Genomic DNA, 16,597 nt, shown 5'->3' with positions numbered 1-16,597 from the left:
ATTTTGTACTGCAATCTCTTTGACGAGTAGTGTAACTTCTCTACCTCTGCTATTGTTTATTTACGTTAATCAAACAAGCAAATGAGTTTGATGTGTTGTCTCGAATTGGAGATATTTGTCTGCAATTGATTAGAGGATTGGATCCATAAAATATTCTGCGAGGTTCAAAGGTCACGTATTTCATAAAACCACAAAAGAGAAAATCCATTTGAAATAGAGAAGTAATAAATTGTCTCTTGTTTATCTAAGCAGCGAACAGAGAAAAATTTATCTTTAGAACAAGTCCCCTGTTCATAGCAGCATTACCCCAAGGACATCCGATACAAAAATCACGAGTTTTCAGTCTGCGTTCGGTGGGCTTACATAAACCTGCTGTATAAAAACAATGATGTGTTTTTATAAATTACTTTGAATAAATAATGATAATTTTTGCGAAATTGCAAAAATATTTTTTTGAATAAAATCCGCACATTTTAAACTTTATTTATATTTCTCATGTAGAAACCAATGTAATACGTTTAAACCGACACATTACATCGGATTTTCGAACATAATTTCCATATTCATCTCGAAAAAAAAATGTTTTCGCATTTGTAGAAATAATGGAATTCAATCCGATCCGAACATTTTCGTATAATTCGTCAATGTCAACATTTTTGACGAACGATTTATTTATATTTTTTTTTTGTTATTTGTTTAGCACACAAATATTTATATCATGTTGTTGATCAAATCAGCATACTTATTAGTGTCAATACAATTCAAAGACAAACGATTTGATGTCTGTTTTGCTTACAGCTTCCTTGACGCTGTTAAGCGCCAACTAAATTTGTTTCACTGATACGTTTAAAGATAAAATGATTTGATTTGACTGCTATCGCTTGTTATAGGAACATAATATCGGCGAGTAATCGATATATGAAATATTTAATACTGAAAATATGCTCACGACATGAATGTTTGATCAAATAAACAGTTGTGGCTTCAGGTGTGGATAGCGATTATGTTGAATGAGTTCAACTCAAACTAATGTAATTAAGTGAATTACGTGAAATTTCCCTTCAGCACTTATGGTTCACGTTTTTTCTTCTTCCTATATATCGAAGGTATACAGGGAGTTACATCTCATTACATCTTGCGTATGTGATAAAGCATGACGAATTGTCAATTCCCTCAATTCATTTACCATAAACAACCTAGAGAGAGTATTTTAGGAGTAAAATTCTGGACGAAAAAAAAACTCCCTAAAATCATGTAACATAATTTTTAAATCACTAAACTAATGACAAACAGTCCGATTTTCAATTGAAGGTGAATCGTTGTCCAGACTGTATTTGATGTTTCAGAACGAGACATCAGAGTGACTTGCGTAACACTTTCGTTTAATTTTTAGCCCCGTACGAAGTACAAAGGGGCTCATAGAATTACGATGCCGTGTGTAATTGATGGAATTCGAAGCAGACGGTGATTGTAAAGTGTTTGTCTATGTTCGATTTTTTTTGAAAGATAGTCGAAATAGTGAGTGAGGCTAAGTTCGAAGATGGACATATTCGGGTCGGCCCTTCGTGAGTTAGGGCCACCTAAGTGATTTAAGGTCTTTTGGTGATATCTATGGCAAAATAAACGATGGGGATGTAAGTGATGCGGCAAATGATAGGTATTGTCAACCAATCCAGGAAAAAAAAAGTTTTTTTTTAAATCGGGTGAGTGGGCCTTAGACGTGAAAGGCTACTCGGCCCTATGTGTATTTTAGTTTAGTTTGTTTTATTAGCTTTAAAAAACTATTTACATTTAACTAGACTATTAATTTTCATCATTTTTCATTTTCACATAATCAAGACAATATTTTTTTAAATTATTAAAATTTTCACTTTCTCTAATTTCTCTCTGAATTTCATTGTATATTTTCACCCCGTCAAACATTAGACTTCGTTGCGTGGCACTTTTTCGGTAAAGTGGTAGCCTCAAGTCTCCATGGTTTCTCAAAATGTATGATCTTCCTTCGCCGGATTGGAAACAATTCACGAGATATTGCGGTAGATGGCCGCGTGTTACTTTATATATGAAAATCAACACATCGCGCTCAATTTGTTGTTGTATCCATAACCAACCAGTTCAATTCATCGAGCATTGACTTTGTTCTGGTGCGTTGTCTTTTCCGTAGAATGGTTCGGAGGCGATTCTTATGCAGTTTTTGTAGACGTTCGATGTGTGTACAGTATGAGAAATGTGGAGCAATAATCGTGTTGTAGATCAGTATCCTTGTTTTTTTTGTCCAACTTGTTAGAAATGAGACTGAAGAAATTAATTTTTTTGGCCAACATTTTGCATACGTAGTCGCAGTTTGCATTGAAATTCAATTTTTCGTCAATCACGCATCCTAGGTATCTGATTGATTTCTGCAACACGGTCGATTGTTGCGTTGCCTATCTTGAGTTCATTCATCTCTTCGATGTTTTTGTGGCCGAGGACCATGAATTTCGTTTTTTTCGGGTTCAATTTTAGTTTGTTAACGTTCAACCCATTGATCAAATTTGGACAATTCCTGGTTCAATATGTCCACCAACTCGTTTATGTCTTCGCCGACAGCATAAATGGTAGTGTCATCGGCGAAAAGGTTGATCTTACCGCGTTGAAAGTTGGATTTGATGTCATTGATGAACAGTGTGAACAGAATGGCAGATAAAACAGATCCTTGGGGCAATCCTAAATTCATTCGTCAGAGGATCCGAAATATAACTCGAGTAAATTTGATCCGTTTTTCCCCGTTTTTCCTAATTTTTGTTTCATTTGAAAAGTAATCCAACATCGAATAGAATGTTGTTAAAAAAAAATGGGTTCTTGGACTAGGGCCCTATGTGTATTTTACATAAAACTCGAGTAAATTTCATCCATTTTTCGTAATTTTTGTTTCATTTGGAAGGTAATCGAAGGCCGAATAGAATGTTGTTGAAAAAAAAAATTAAATTTGGGTCCTTGGACTAAAGCCGCTACTAAGGCCCTATGTGTCTTTTACATATAACTCGAGTAAATTACATCCGTTTTTCGTAATTTTTGTTTCATTTGGAAGGTAATCGAAGGCCGAATAGAATGTTGTTGAAAAAAAAAATTAATTCGGGTCCTCGGACTGAGGCCGATACTAGGCCCTAGGTGTATTTATGCTCAATAAATTAAAATTTTAGGGCTATTTGAAATTTTTGTTACATTTGGAAGGAACGTCGTAACGCTATGCTCAATTTCTAAGATGTAAACATTTCATAATAATTTTACTTTAACCACATTAACGGGCGCAATAGGCTTACGGTCAAAGTAGAGTGACAGACGCACTAGGGTCACGTACGAGGTCACGTACGCAATAGATATATACGGGTTTGTACGGGGCTCAGTCGCAGACTGTTCTGATGGCTTTTATTTATTCAGATATTTTAGTAAATCTTTTACATCTCAAAGAAAGAGTGTTCTTATGCATTATGTTCACTTTCGAAAATTCCAAATTTAATTCGAAAACGATCATCAGCACATCCTATATCAATTATAATAACGCTTCCCGTTCATTGTCCGACCAGCATTTTAACATTTTCATAATACGATTCACTGTCTCACAAATGAATTTCTTAATATTGCTGGAAAATATGAACTCCGAACCGGAGCTTAATGAAGATTTTAATCCTTTTTCAATGTGATTATACCTTTCGCTAATTATTGTAGTCATAAATTAAATATTGATTTAGTAAATTGCTTGAGGCAAATTATATTCAAAGTATAATATACGAGCGTTACAGCAAGCCTAATACATGGTTATACAACGGGGATACGTTAGATAAGACGGTATGGATAGTCGGAAACTTACTGCTTGTTAAATTATTATACATTTTGGTTGTGTGCCATGGATATGGCGTATGTTCTATGATGCACACACATATAGGTTATAGCCTTTAACTCTCTCGGATATTAATTATTAGTTCTTTAATTAAGATACAGTGAGATAACCGAAAATTTGACAAAATGATATTCCAAGGCTTTTAGAGTTGGATTTTAGTTTTGAGTGGAATATGAAATGCGAATTGAATAAGGGATGAAAGTTAGAGAATGGAAACTTGTGATAAGTTTTCTTATACTATACATGTATGTATGTTTGCCAAACCAAAAGCACTAGCAAATTGTAGCAAATAAATATGTACGTATTAAACATAACCCTTTTAAGTGTAGATGAATGATGAATTGAATTTGTATGGAAGTGTATTTAGGAAAACTGAGTGTATCAAAGGCGGGACTGTTTTAACAGCTTTATATTCACATCAATTATTAATTAGTTTTACATGTTTTATTCACTGTTGTAAAATATATACGATTCAAGTGAGGCTCAACACTGACTGATGTATTCCAATTTTTCTCATTTCAGCTAATTCGGGCATTAAGAGCTTTCAACGTTACCAAAATAAATACCATCGATGTATACCGAACCACGTAAGTAATACGCAACCAAACCACTATCGCTATAACTCATATACGTCGATTTTGAAGTTTTATCTAAACTTTTTTTTTTACTTGCAAATAATATATTCTTGAATGAATAATATTTCACCCATTTTTTTCCTTCAATTTTCGCACAGAACATTTTTTTTCTCTCTTCTCCTTTACACATACCATTTTCAACCATAACAACAGTGGTATATAAAAATGAAATAAATTTTATTTTTCCCTTCTTTTCATGCCATTCCATACGAAAATATTGCCCATACCGTGCAAAAAAAAAATATAATAATACTCAATTCCACATACAACACTCCAGAATTGCTAGTGCGGATATAACATTTCAGTTTTTTGGTGCTAAAAATGACGGCCCCAAAATTCGTGACGTTGTACAAAAATTGGAGGAAAGGGGACGACTCGATAATGTTTCTTTTATTCCGACTATGTTGGAATTTCATGAAGAGGCTGCGTTACGGTTGCAGGTAATAAAATTTCCTTTTATTGAGCTATTTGGCTCGTTTAATACATTTTTTACAAGTCTGTTAACTTTTTTTTTTCTGGTTGTGTCATGTCATGAATGTAGTGTAGGCACACAATTTATATTGTACCATAATAGAATTAACCCAGATTTTTGAATAGCTTATGTATCATAAATCATTTGTGTATATAAATGTGAATAATGTGTGGTGATATGATATACAATTACGGATGTGGTTAGAATATGGTTGGGCACAGCAAATATTCCTGTGGATATTCCTTAACGAATGATTAATCTTATGTTAAAAGCACTCAATTATATCGTTTTATTGGTGAAGTAAACTTTAATCCATGGAATCGAGTTGTGCACGGCTTAATAGAATGATACATTTAATGGAATGTGTGTACGGACTTGTTCCAATATTCGACACTCGAGCCGCAAATTTTTGTTATTATATCTACACGTGTAGTTGATGCAAAAATGAGTTTTCGTAGGCTTTGAAGCGGTGTGAAAAAACCATACATATCCATTAAGCCGTTTTAATGACAGAGAGAACGATCCACTTTTCACTTCATAGTATCTAATGCTCCACTCATTATTGCTACCATGGAAACTAACCAGATTACTGTCGGTCTATCAGCACATATATTGTGAGGAAAAATTGTGAACGTGTCAGATGTTTGTTGCAGTTGAAAATGTTAAATTCAGACGAAATTGTGAACAATTTTTCCACACATTAGATAGCTTAGTATGAGAAATTGCTATAGAATTCATATAGTTCGAAATGCAACTGAATTTCTTTGAAGTTAAAGTGGAGATAACTTAGATTTTTTCTACATGTCTGATATGATTTTCTCATGTCAAACGTCGACTCTCTGAAAGTTAACCAAATTTCTTTTCTTGATGATTGAGAGTGAGTGAAATACTAGTACTTTACATATCTACGAGTCATGCGACGAAAATGGTAGTTCTTATAAGAAATTGGTTGATCCGAGCATCCTCAATAAAATGGAATATTTGGAAAGTTTTTTAGTTAAACATTGTGGAGTAACTGCACTGCACATACCAACGACGTTTCTGTCGCAACAACAACAAATGCCAACTATTTCTTGTCGCACACGTGTAACGAATAATGAATCCATGCTGACATAAAACGTGCACGTATCTTTACCTTGATGGTAACAGCTCTATCTCGATTTAGGAAAAATTTAACTATGAAATCAAGAGATTTTCTTGCTGTTTAGCTATCGTTAAACGTAGCAATACGTAGAGGAACTTGAATTATTTAAAGGCAGGTGTGTATGTACCATTTTAAGTATGATATAATGTATGGGTGGTATAAACTAAGAAGTTTAGTATTCAATAAAACAGGAATTTATAAAGTATAATTTCTGAAATATTGGGTTCAGCGATAGCCTGATTAGATGTTAAAATTCAATCTAAAAAAAGTTATTCTAAGCAAAAAATTGTTCTACTCAGATTTTTTTAATAATAAATTTTGTTTCTTCAATCGACCTAATTTTTTCCGCCGCCTTAAAAAATGCCTAGAACATTTTCGGTTTGCGGTTACCCGGTTTTTCTACCGGTACGACGGTTCGTAGTGGCTGATTTTTTTTTCTGAGACCACAAAAAAAAATCAAAAAAGCTTATAGCGAAGCAGATCCCCTTTTTCTGTCTCAAGCATCCATAAATCAAGACTTTCAGAAAACATCTCTTATCGACAACAACGGTAAAATTAGGTAGAGCTCTGACTATATTGTTCACTTATAGAGCAAACTGTATGTTAATACGAATGGAGTAAAAGATTGCGTTCCAAATAATAATGCTATAATCAAACGGAGTAATAGATTTAATAATCGTATCGAAATAACGTTTCTGAAATATTAATATCTGCGTTAAAACGTTAAAGAATGTATTTGTTGAATTGATTTTTAGTAAAAAAAAAAAAACTCACGTGCCACCGTATTTATCAACCATCAACTTGATATTACCACTCCATCAGTATTCTTAATTCTCTCATTCTATCGATGTAACAATACTAATATGATTGAAGATATTTCCGGGAGGCCCTTTTCTTTTTAATTGAAAGAACGATATTTTACATCATCCCTCAGATTATTTTGTTTTACCATCAGACGTATACTTATCTACGGGTTATTATTTGTTTTCTATAGAAAAACTTTTCCTCACAATTGTTTTTATTAGAAAACAGACAATCTTACAAGCTCTTGAGACAAAAAGAACATTTGTGATTCCAGCAATTTTGATGGGTAGATCGAAAATTAATATTTGGTCGCATGCGGCTTTTTTGTCTGTGAAAGAAAGGAAGAATACCTCTTTTAGGCTGAAAACGTATTATACTTTTCTCAATTTGTTTTTTCCATGAAATAAACAGGATTTTAGTTCATTCAATATTGTTTGAGGGTGAGTTTAATCGAATTTCATATTTATATCGATTTCGATATAAATGAGGCATTATTTTGCCGTCATGAATAAAAGAATCATTTGAATTCGGGAATGTTTTCGTAAGGGTAAAGTACTTGAAAATCTTTTGACAATGTTTAAGTCCCGTCGAATACCGTAATTCAGAAAACTTTTGAACATGACATCAATTTGCCTAGTGTGTAATGCAACCGGAAACGGCACTGATTTCAAAATTCATTTTTCACGAGACGGTGTTATAATCCAAGGCTCCATATCCTAGGAATTTAACTGAGGGATTCTTTTGAAAAACAGCCTACCGAAATCGGACGCATTTTCCAGTGGATTTTTTTATATGTGCCTAGAAAGGTAAGGTATTCGACCCAAGAAGCCAAAACAACTTTCAAAAAAATTCTTCGAAGTTTGTGTGGCTGGTGAAAGGTGATCAAAAACCGAAAACTTGCACTTTTCTTACAAAAATTTCTCCAGTTACACGAGCCGTACAGGGTCGTGTGGGGTGTCATTAGAAAGGTAATCACACGTACTATTGAGTCGTATAGGGACTTATTGTGTTTAAAATTCATCGACACTGAAATATGTGCAGTTGAAGTTTTCAACCGAAGTCTTACAGAAATATCTCGAGGTACTCAAAACGTAGAGGGTCGTGTAGGGTGTCATTTGACAGGTAATTTAATGTGCTTTTGGGCCTATTTCATCGTAGATGCATCAAAACCACATAAGACCCTATTTATGTGGTTTTGATGCATCTACGATGAAATAGAAGTTGAAATGTTTAGGTTTCATCCAAACTTCATAAGACCCTATTTGGCCCAAAAGCACATTCAATTACCTTTCAAATGATACCCCACACGACCATGTACGTTTTGTGTACCTCGAGAAATTTCAGTAAGAACAGTGTGAGTCTTCGCTTGAAAACTTTAACTGCACATATTTCAGTGTCGATGAATTTTTAACACAATAAGTCCCTATTCGGCTCAATAGTACGCGTGATTACCTTTTTAATGACACCCCACACGACCGGCTCGTGTAACTGGAGAAGTTTTTGTAAGAAAAGTGCAAGTTTTCGGTTTTTGATCACCTTTCACCAGCCACACAAACTTCGAAGAATTTTTAGCCCCGTACGAAGTACTGGGGGCTTATAAGATTAATATGCCGTTTGTAACACGTCGAATGGTGTTTTTCAGTCTTTCGACGATATCTACCGAAATACGCACGCAATAGCTGCTTGTGATATATCAAATGAAAGGTATTGACGAGTAGAACAAAGTTGCTGAACATTGTTTTTGTGTAGAATGCAACGCGAGCTTGTTGGGAGGGCTCAAAGGTCGTTACTCGGCCCTAAGTGTTTTTTCCACATAAATCGAGTAAATCTCATCCGATTTTGCCAGATTTAGTTTTTTATGGAAGGTAATTGAATACCGAAAAGAACGTGTCGAAAAAAGTTTCAAATTTGTGCCCTTGGACTAAGGCCGCTACTCGGCCCTAAGTGTTTTTTGCACATAAATCGAGTAAATCTCATCCGACTTTGCTAGATTTTGTTTCATTTGAGAGATAATTGAATGCCGAATAGAATGGTGGCAAAAAAAGTTTCAAATTTGGGCCATTGGACTAAGGCCGCTACTCGGCCCTAAGTGTTTTTTGCACGTAAATCGAGTAAATATCATCCGATTTTGCTAATTTTTGTTTTATTTGAGAGATAATACCCAATGGAAAGTTGGCAAAAAATTTTGGGTTTCTAAAATAATGTCGTAAATTGTTGGTTTTATTTGAGAGGTACTTCGTACGGGCTTTCGCTATGCGCAATTTAAAAAATTAACACTTTCAGTAAATTTGACCATGCCCAACTTGACTTGCATTTTGGTAACAGACGCATTAGAGGGTTGTACACGTATTAGGGTTCCGGGCGTATTACGGCTACGGACGTATTATGGTTACGGACGAAATAGGATTACGGGTCGTACGAGGCTAAGTCGCAGCAAACGCTCCGACTGTTCTGATGCCTTGTTTTGAAAGTGGTTTTGGCTTCTAGGGTCGAATACCTTTCTAGGCACATATAAAACATCCACTGGAAAATGCGTCCGATTTCGGTAGGCTGTTTTTCAAAAGAATCCCTCACTGTATTTTTAAGTATGAAATGCCTATCCATTGAAGTTTTTTGATGACTTGTTCCAAGACAATTAGAATGAAAAAGTCCTAACACTGCTCTTATTAGAATAATGACATTGTGTTAAAAGGTCGACTTTCAGTGTTTTAACTGTTTTTCACGTACTTTTTGAGCATCAAGCACCCTATCAATCGGATCGAGTCGGACAAATGAAACCTTTTCATCTGAGACTCAGGAAGATTTGTTTTCGTCGAAGGGAGGTGTTTACAACAACTTAATTTTCCTATTTAATATTACGTGAAAATAAGAAATAGCTTGACTGGCACAGTTCGTTTCTCTAATAATTATGTAGGAGCAGGCATGTTGGTTGACCAAAGAGAAGAAACGTATCTCTGCTGCGATTTTCACTTCTCATATAAGTGAATATGCTCCATACACTATACATAATATTAAATGTAAATTTTGAAGAGGATATAGAAATAGATAGAGGAACAAATATCCGTTGCGGCATTTCGATCGAATTTATATTGTAATACGTTAGCTTGTAGAGTACACGCCGAAAAATTCATGAATAAATTTTATTTTTAGTCAGTAGTTGAACTAAATTGAAATGGAATATTGGAATTTTATCCAAGTTGTCCTTATAGAGTTTCCGTCCCAAGCGATACGTTGAAATTAATTTTGAATTGATTCCTTCTAGTCACTTTTCGTCAATACAATGTCACCGATTAGAGAAGGAGACGACTTTAATCTAACCTGCACAGCTGAAGGATCATCGAAACTAATGTTCAGATGGTACAAGAATAAAGTACTAATAAATGTAACGAAAGCTAGGTGAGTACATTAATCATAATATTTATAAATAAATAAAAAAAATCAAATTCATCCCCTCCTCATAAAACTTAGTCAAACTAAATGCCAATAGCAATTGAAAGCATGCCAACATTTCCCTTCATCCATATAAATAATCCGTGCCATGTACATTCAATTTTAAACTAATTTTCTTTATTTAACACATACCTAAATATATACACACGTACAAAGGAAATTCCCCCAAAATTACCACAAAATAATAAAAAAGAAATTGTGGAAAAAGAAGAAAGAGATTGAACTTACTGAACCTTACCTTTATTTTACAAAGCCAAAAGAAATGTATAAGAAAATCTACAAGTTATAAAAAAATCTCTTCGATTTAAGGGGATTAAAAACTTTTTAACCTTATTCTGCATAAATTACATGTGGGAAACTTTTTCAATTTTATTTTTCAACAAAAATTTTCAACTGCATGACCCGTCGTCTTGGCACAAAGAAAACTTTCTTTCACAACAAGAATTCGCTTTTGTCTTGAAGTATTCCGCCGTCAAATCCTTTAAACGCATCTAAACAAAAACGGCTTCAGTTATGGGAACGTCGGGTAGAGAAACATATAAGTGGGATTTATGTTTCAAGGCAAGTAACGAGGACTGTTTCTTGAGGAGCTTATATTTCCACCAATATGATTGTTTTGTCAAATAGTGACGAAAGACGAAATTGTCTTTATTAGATGGGTATTATTGAGACTTAAGATCCTTTTGGAATATGTGCTGAAGATAATCTAGTGAAAGTGATTTTTTGACAACTGTATGAATTGTTACTGTCCGACGGCAAAGGTAGCAATCACGCTAGTTGAAACACACTATCTCTCAATTTTATATGTTAAGTTTTGCGTTTCGAAAAGATGCAAAAGTTTGTTTTTCCGCGTTAGAGGGGCAGAAGTGTGAAATGAGCGAATATCCTACTTCCCCTAGTTACCATGCAAAATTATGTCGCTGGCCTCGTTAACTGTATTGACTATAATTATCACAAACACTAACTACTAACTACACTTGCAACTACCTGTGTTAACTGTAAATATAGAATTTATCAAGTACATTTCAACCAATTTCTAAAAATCCGAAACTTTCGAAACTTAATTTTATCGTTACCACTGTATCTCGTTGTGCTAAGATTCGGCTATTTATTTCGATACACCGCTCCGACACAATTGTTTTCTTTTTTCGTTTAATGTCATGTCACCTTATCTAACACTTGATATCTTCCTCAGCTCACACCGGAAAATATGGCAAATGGATTTTCCCGATAGGAATGCCAAAGATGTTTATATATCACATTTAGCTGTAACTCGAGCCAGTAGATTTGATAAGGGTGTATATACGTGCCAGGTAGTTAACGACCACTTTACATGCGCATACGGAACGCAAATCGTTTATCAATCACAATGTTATACAGGTCATCGATTCGGGTATGGAACAAAGACGTTCAATAGCAATAAATATCTTATCAAAGCCAGAACTACGTGTTGATCCACCCAGCGTAACCATATACCGTGGAGAGTCATTGCATATAAAATGTGTATCAGCTGACAATGATCAAACGCTTCTCCGGCTAGGATATAGTTGGCTAAAAAATAATGTATTGTTTCAATCGGACCCAGACGTTCAAATGTGGGAAGACTTATATCCGGATGGAAGCATTCTGAAGATATATAACATTCAAGTGAGTATAATTCACTGTCATACAATACATTTTTTACAAATTACCTGAACATGATGACATCTGAAGGGAATATAATGGAAATTCATTTCTTTTAAATACAGAAATCAGCAAACTATACGTGCATATCGTCGAATAAAGTTGGTAAAGTATCGAAAAGTGTTTATGTTAGTGTCGTCGACATCGGTGCTATTGAATTGTGTTCGAATGATACAATATTTGGCACATATTGGCCATCAAGTTCACCTGGATCTCCAATAAAAGGTGATTGCCCAAAGCGATTCGACGGATATTCGTTGAGAATATGTGAACAGAAAGGATTCGGTAAACCAGTTTGGCTGTTACCAGACTTTTCGAATTGTGTAGCTGATTTTCTAGTCGATGTTAACAACGAGGTAAATTCATCAGAAGCAATAAAAACTTCCAAACTTTATTTTCTTTACATATAAAAATTGAAATATTTTCTTTCGTTCGGAATTGAGAAATAGTCGGGGCGCGTTCATTCGAGTCCTAAGTGTTATCATGGTTTTAAGTAACCAATTTATTAGTTTCATATTTCCATTCGTGTCCGAGTTCGGATTATTGTTTTAAGGTTCTTATCCTTTCAAGAAAGCTTTCAGATGACATTTGAATGTGGATTGATTTCACATAAATGACTTCTTGTAGGATACGTTTGATCAATTTGAATAGAGACAGTTGAAGCTGTAAAAGTTATCGACGATTTTTGCTATAAGTGGATTAAACGAAATAATATTCAAGATTCATTGTTTGTCGAATATATTCAAATGTATTTTAATCGACCTCTACCACATTAACATAAAATCATTTAAAACTTTCATATTCTTTGCTCATTGATGAAGCCCGATAGTATAAATGATTGCTGTAAGTTTTCAGAACTGTAAAACAAATACGAGAACAACTTCAATAGACAGAAATAAAACGGGAAGCTCTTTATAAGAAGTTACGAATAAAAATCTAACAAACAACAGCGAATAAATCTTTGGTACATCTCTTCGTAAATTGGAAATTCGGAACTAAATAATTTAGTACAGCATGAAACGATTGATCCAATTAATAGAAAATAAGCATCGCTTTTTCGAATTACACACTGAAATGTCTGTACAGCAATAGTCACAGTCTCGTAAACATACTTTTCAAGAGCTGTAACATTTCCCTTAGAAAACTTTAAAGTTCGTATTTCTTTTATTTATTAAACCATAATAGTGTGAGTGATTCTAACAATACGATAAACAATCCAATGCAGCATCTACATCTCTATGCACTTTATAGGAAAGTGCAAATAGTTTCCGAAGGATTGAATTATGTCATTTCTGCACCGCAGACGATGTTTCCATTCTACAGTCCAAATAAAACTTTTTAATTGGCACCGCTTTCATAGAAGAGTATTTACATTTTAAAAGGTTGATTAAAAATATTTAACCCAAATTGTAATGCTCCCCGCACAACCCGAATTGGCTAACTCCTTTAACCAATGCAGACATTGTTTTAGCTAATAATTTAGCTCAGACAGTGTGTACAAGAAGAAAAAAGTTTTAATAACTTTAAAAGTTTTGCCATCATATTCCAGCTAATGCAAATAACGAAAGTATTTCATTTGAAAAGAAAGAAAATAAAAACTGGAATTTGTTCGTTTATTCGCATTTGGGTTAGTCATTTTTTTCGTTCTTGTTATTTACCATATTTATCATATAGTTTCGTGGGCTTACATACGGCTATCAAAAAACAAATGGTTCAGCTGTGCTTAAATCATGTCTGGAATATGCAATGAACCGCCATGCCGACTTCCTTCCCGGCGAAGCTGGCTTTTTACTAGGATTATTGCAAGAGGTGGGTGGATAGAAAGAATGTTTTGTTCCATTTTTTTAAAGCTTTTTATATTATGTGTGTGTGTTGGGATCATTCATGTGGAAGAAATTTAAATGTCTCTGCATATGTTTTATGTTCGAACATATGATCCCAATTCAATAGCGGATGTATGTGTTGCTACACCTTATGCATACGAAAATGAAGTTAATTTCAATAATTGATTTGCTTTTGGTTTTATCAAATTTTTTAGATTGGAGAATATCTGCTCGAAAAAGGAACCTACAGCGAACAAGAAATGGCGAATGAAATAACTCTTCAAGTTTTGGATATTTTGCTGAAAAGCGAACACTCGATAAACAAGGAAATGGTAAGATTTCATTTGACAGTCATTTCTTGAGCTTGGACATAAATATTGGCTTATTGGTTGTTGTTGTACTCAAAACCGTTGTAAAGAACTATAATTTGTGGTTTCAAGGATTAGAGGAGTAGAGGATTCAGTCATTTTCATTGAATGGAAGTGGGACCACTCGTAGAGTAGTCACACCTCTCTGTGTGCTTCTAACACTCAAACCGTGTAACGAGAGTATACTCCATATTACCTGGGCTAATTTTGAGAATGGTCGCATGTAGTCGTTGTTCCTATATTGAGTTGGGTGAACAAATAATCAAGTATCAATAACTTACAACTGAAATGTTCCGGTTAGAACCGTATTGCTTATTTGTACTTCCTAGACCATTTTTAAACTAACGTTAATTTCTATAAAAGTCCCGAAACGAATTCTGCTGCTCCTACACCTATAAATTAGTACGCAGTATTTAAACGAATTCAGTTATGTTTCCGCAACTATCAAGGCAATCATGCTTTAATGTGGGCCTATTTTGCATTTTAAACTTTTTAATGCGAACCGAACTATTTCGAATTCATTTCGATCGTCCATGTGCATCTCGGTGAAAGTAATTCTTTTATGGTGTGTTATGCGCGCTTCTAGCCTAATGCGGTTGTAAAATTTAATTAAGTGAACTTGCGGCCCAGACAATGGCCAACTACGTACATAACATTGAAGCCACAAACAATATTATACGAACAAATACAAATGTTAGCTCGACTTTACTACGCAAAAAAAATTATATTTCAATGGAAATTTCAAAATTTTGTGTTGAACAGCAAGTTAAACAACTACAGTCGTTGGTACAGTCAGCTGCTGTTAATAGAGAAACAATAACATCGCCTATTCCCGTTCCTGTTCCATCGACCTCATTGCAGTTTCATCAAATGAGCTCATTTCGTATGCACAGGCAATATATTAGAACATTGCCATTTAATTCGCAAATTTATGGGTAAGTTCTCTTTTTTTATTATTTTCTATGACGTTGATTCATTATACGTAAATGGGTAAACGGTTTAAATAGTGTGAGCGTAGAACCGCCAATGAAACAATCGCTAAACACATTGGCTATATTATATAGTTTGTCATTCCATGGAAAATTCGATATATTTCATATGGCAGAAAAAACGCTTGTGTACATAAATTTTAATTATAAAATATTGGGAATGCATTTTTTTGAAGTGTTTGAAAATGTTCACTCGAACGTTGCTGTTTTAATGATGAACGTTCTGGTAATGATGACAAAAAAAGTTGTGGTAATAAAAGTTAAAAAGGATTTCAATGAGATTTTTAAGTTGAAAAGTGGTCGTCACACGTTACAATTAATTGTTTATCCTTCACAAGAATGAAGACCGCTGAACACCTGAATCACCCCAAATAAAACTGTTTTCTGGCGTAAATATATAAAATATAGGGTTTTGAGCTATAATCATGACACCACGATGGTATGGCCATGACCACTTAAACCGATAACATACAGCATAAAGCAATGTTTCACCTTATACCTTTTCGTACAATCTCCACATTTTTTTGTTAGTCTGAGGAGTAACGTTATTTCAACGAACTTTAAAATATTTACGATGTGTTTTATTTTCCGTTGAGACGTGCCTGCTGATGTAAAGAACAAAGTTTGGAACAGTTCAATCAGGTTTACCTGAATATGGACTGAATTGTCTGATTCCTGATGAACACATATTAGGTGTATCCGATCATGAAAGAATATTTGATACTTTTAACAATAAAACAATCACTTAATTGACATTATGTGGCTGTAGAGTAGAGTGTCTCAAGATTCTCTAGATTTCGTCTGGAACCATTTACCATTTCTCGAACATAAAAATTTTATGATAAAACACCACTTATAGTTCTTGTAGCATAAATAACTATTATTTGAATGGTCCATTGTACCGCTACTCACAAATTTTCAGTCTTTGATGTTTGATTTAACGCAACCCGAAGTTGTTTACCGATACCGACCACAGTCTGAATGTGGTTTGTCGGACTTAATGGGCCGATAGAGGATTTTGTGGTCCGATTTTATTCGCGCCTAAGAAAATCCCCCACCCCTACTAATTATGTCTAAATTAATAAACGAATTAACGTAATTTTCTTTCTAAATTAAGTAATAAATGTAATCTAAACTAATTTCAAACACTGAAAATTTTCACAGCATCAATTTCCTCCCATGACAGGGCCTATTTTAAAGAATGTAATTTCCAAAAGTTTCCAAAATTTCACAAATTTCACAAAAATTCTTAAAATTTCCAAATTTTGTTTTCTGTTAGATCTCATTCCGAAGTAATCAGTTAAGCTCAAAGACATGAAAAACAACTAAAAAGGCAGTAAAAACAACAT

General features: G+C 34.2%; 1 protein-coding gene across 1 annotated transcript in view; it reads left to right on the top strand.

Moving 5' to 3' along the window:
- Positions 1-16,597, top strand: part of LOC119075648 — a 162,951-nt gene that overhangs the window by 99,568 nt on the left and 46,786 nt on the right. Inside the window, exons 6-14 of the mRNA XM_037182135.1 lie at positions 4,403-4,467; positions 4,793-4,955; positions 10,198-10,331; positions 11,581-11,698; positions 11,766-12,032; positions 12,134-12,424; positions 13,743-13,877; positions 14,107-14,223; positions 15,022-15,194. Coding sequence (XP_037038030.1) covers positions 4,403-4,467; positions 4,793-4,955; positions 10,198-10,331; positions 11,581-11,698; positions 11,766-12,032; positions 12,134-12,424; positions 13,743-13,877; positions 14,107-14,223; positions 15,022-15,194 — 1,463 coding nt within the window. The remainder of the gene's footprint in view (positions 1-4,402; positions 4,468-4,792; positions 4,956-10,197; positions 10,332-11,580; positions 11,699-11,765; positions 12,033-12,133; positions 12,425-13,742; positions 13,878-14,106; positions 14,224-15,021; positions 15,195-16,597) is intronic.

This window comes from Bradysia coprophila, unplaced genomic scaffold, assembly GCF_014529535.1.
Source record: "Bradysia coprophila strain Holo2 unplaced genomic scaffold, BU_Bcop_v1 contig_232, whole genome shotgun sequence".
Classification (NCBI taxonomy): domain Eukaryota; kingdom Metazoa; phylum Arthropoda; class Insecta; order Diptera; family Sciaridae; genus Bradysia; species Bradysia coprophila.
This window is presented reverse-complemented; position numbering and strand designations above follow the sequence as displayed.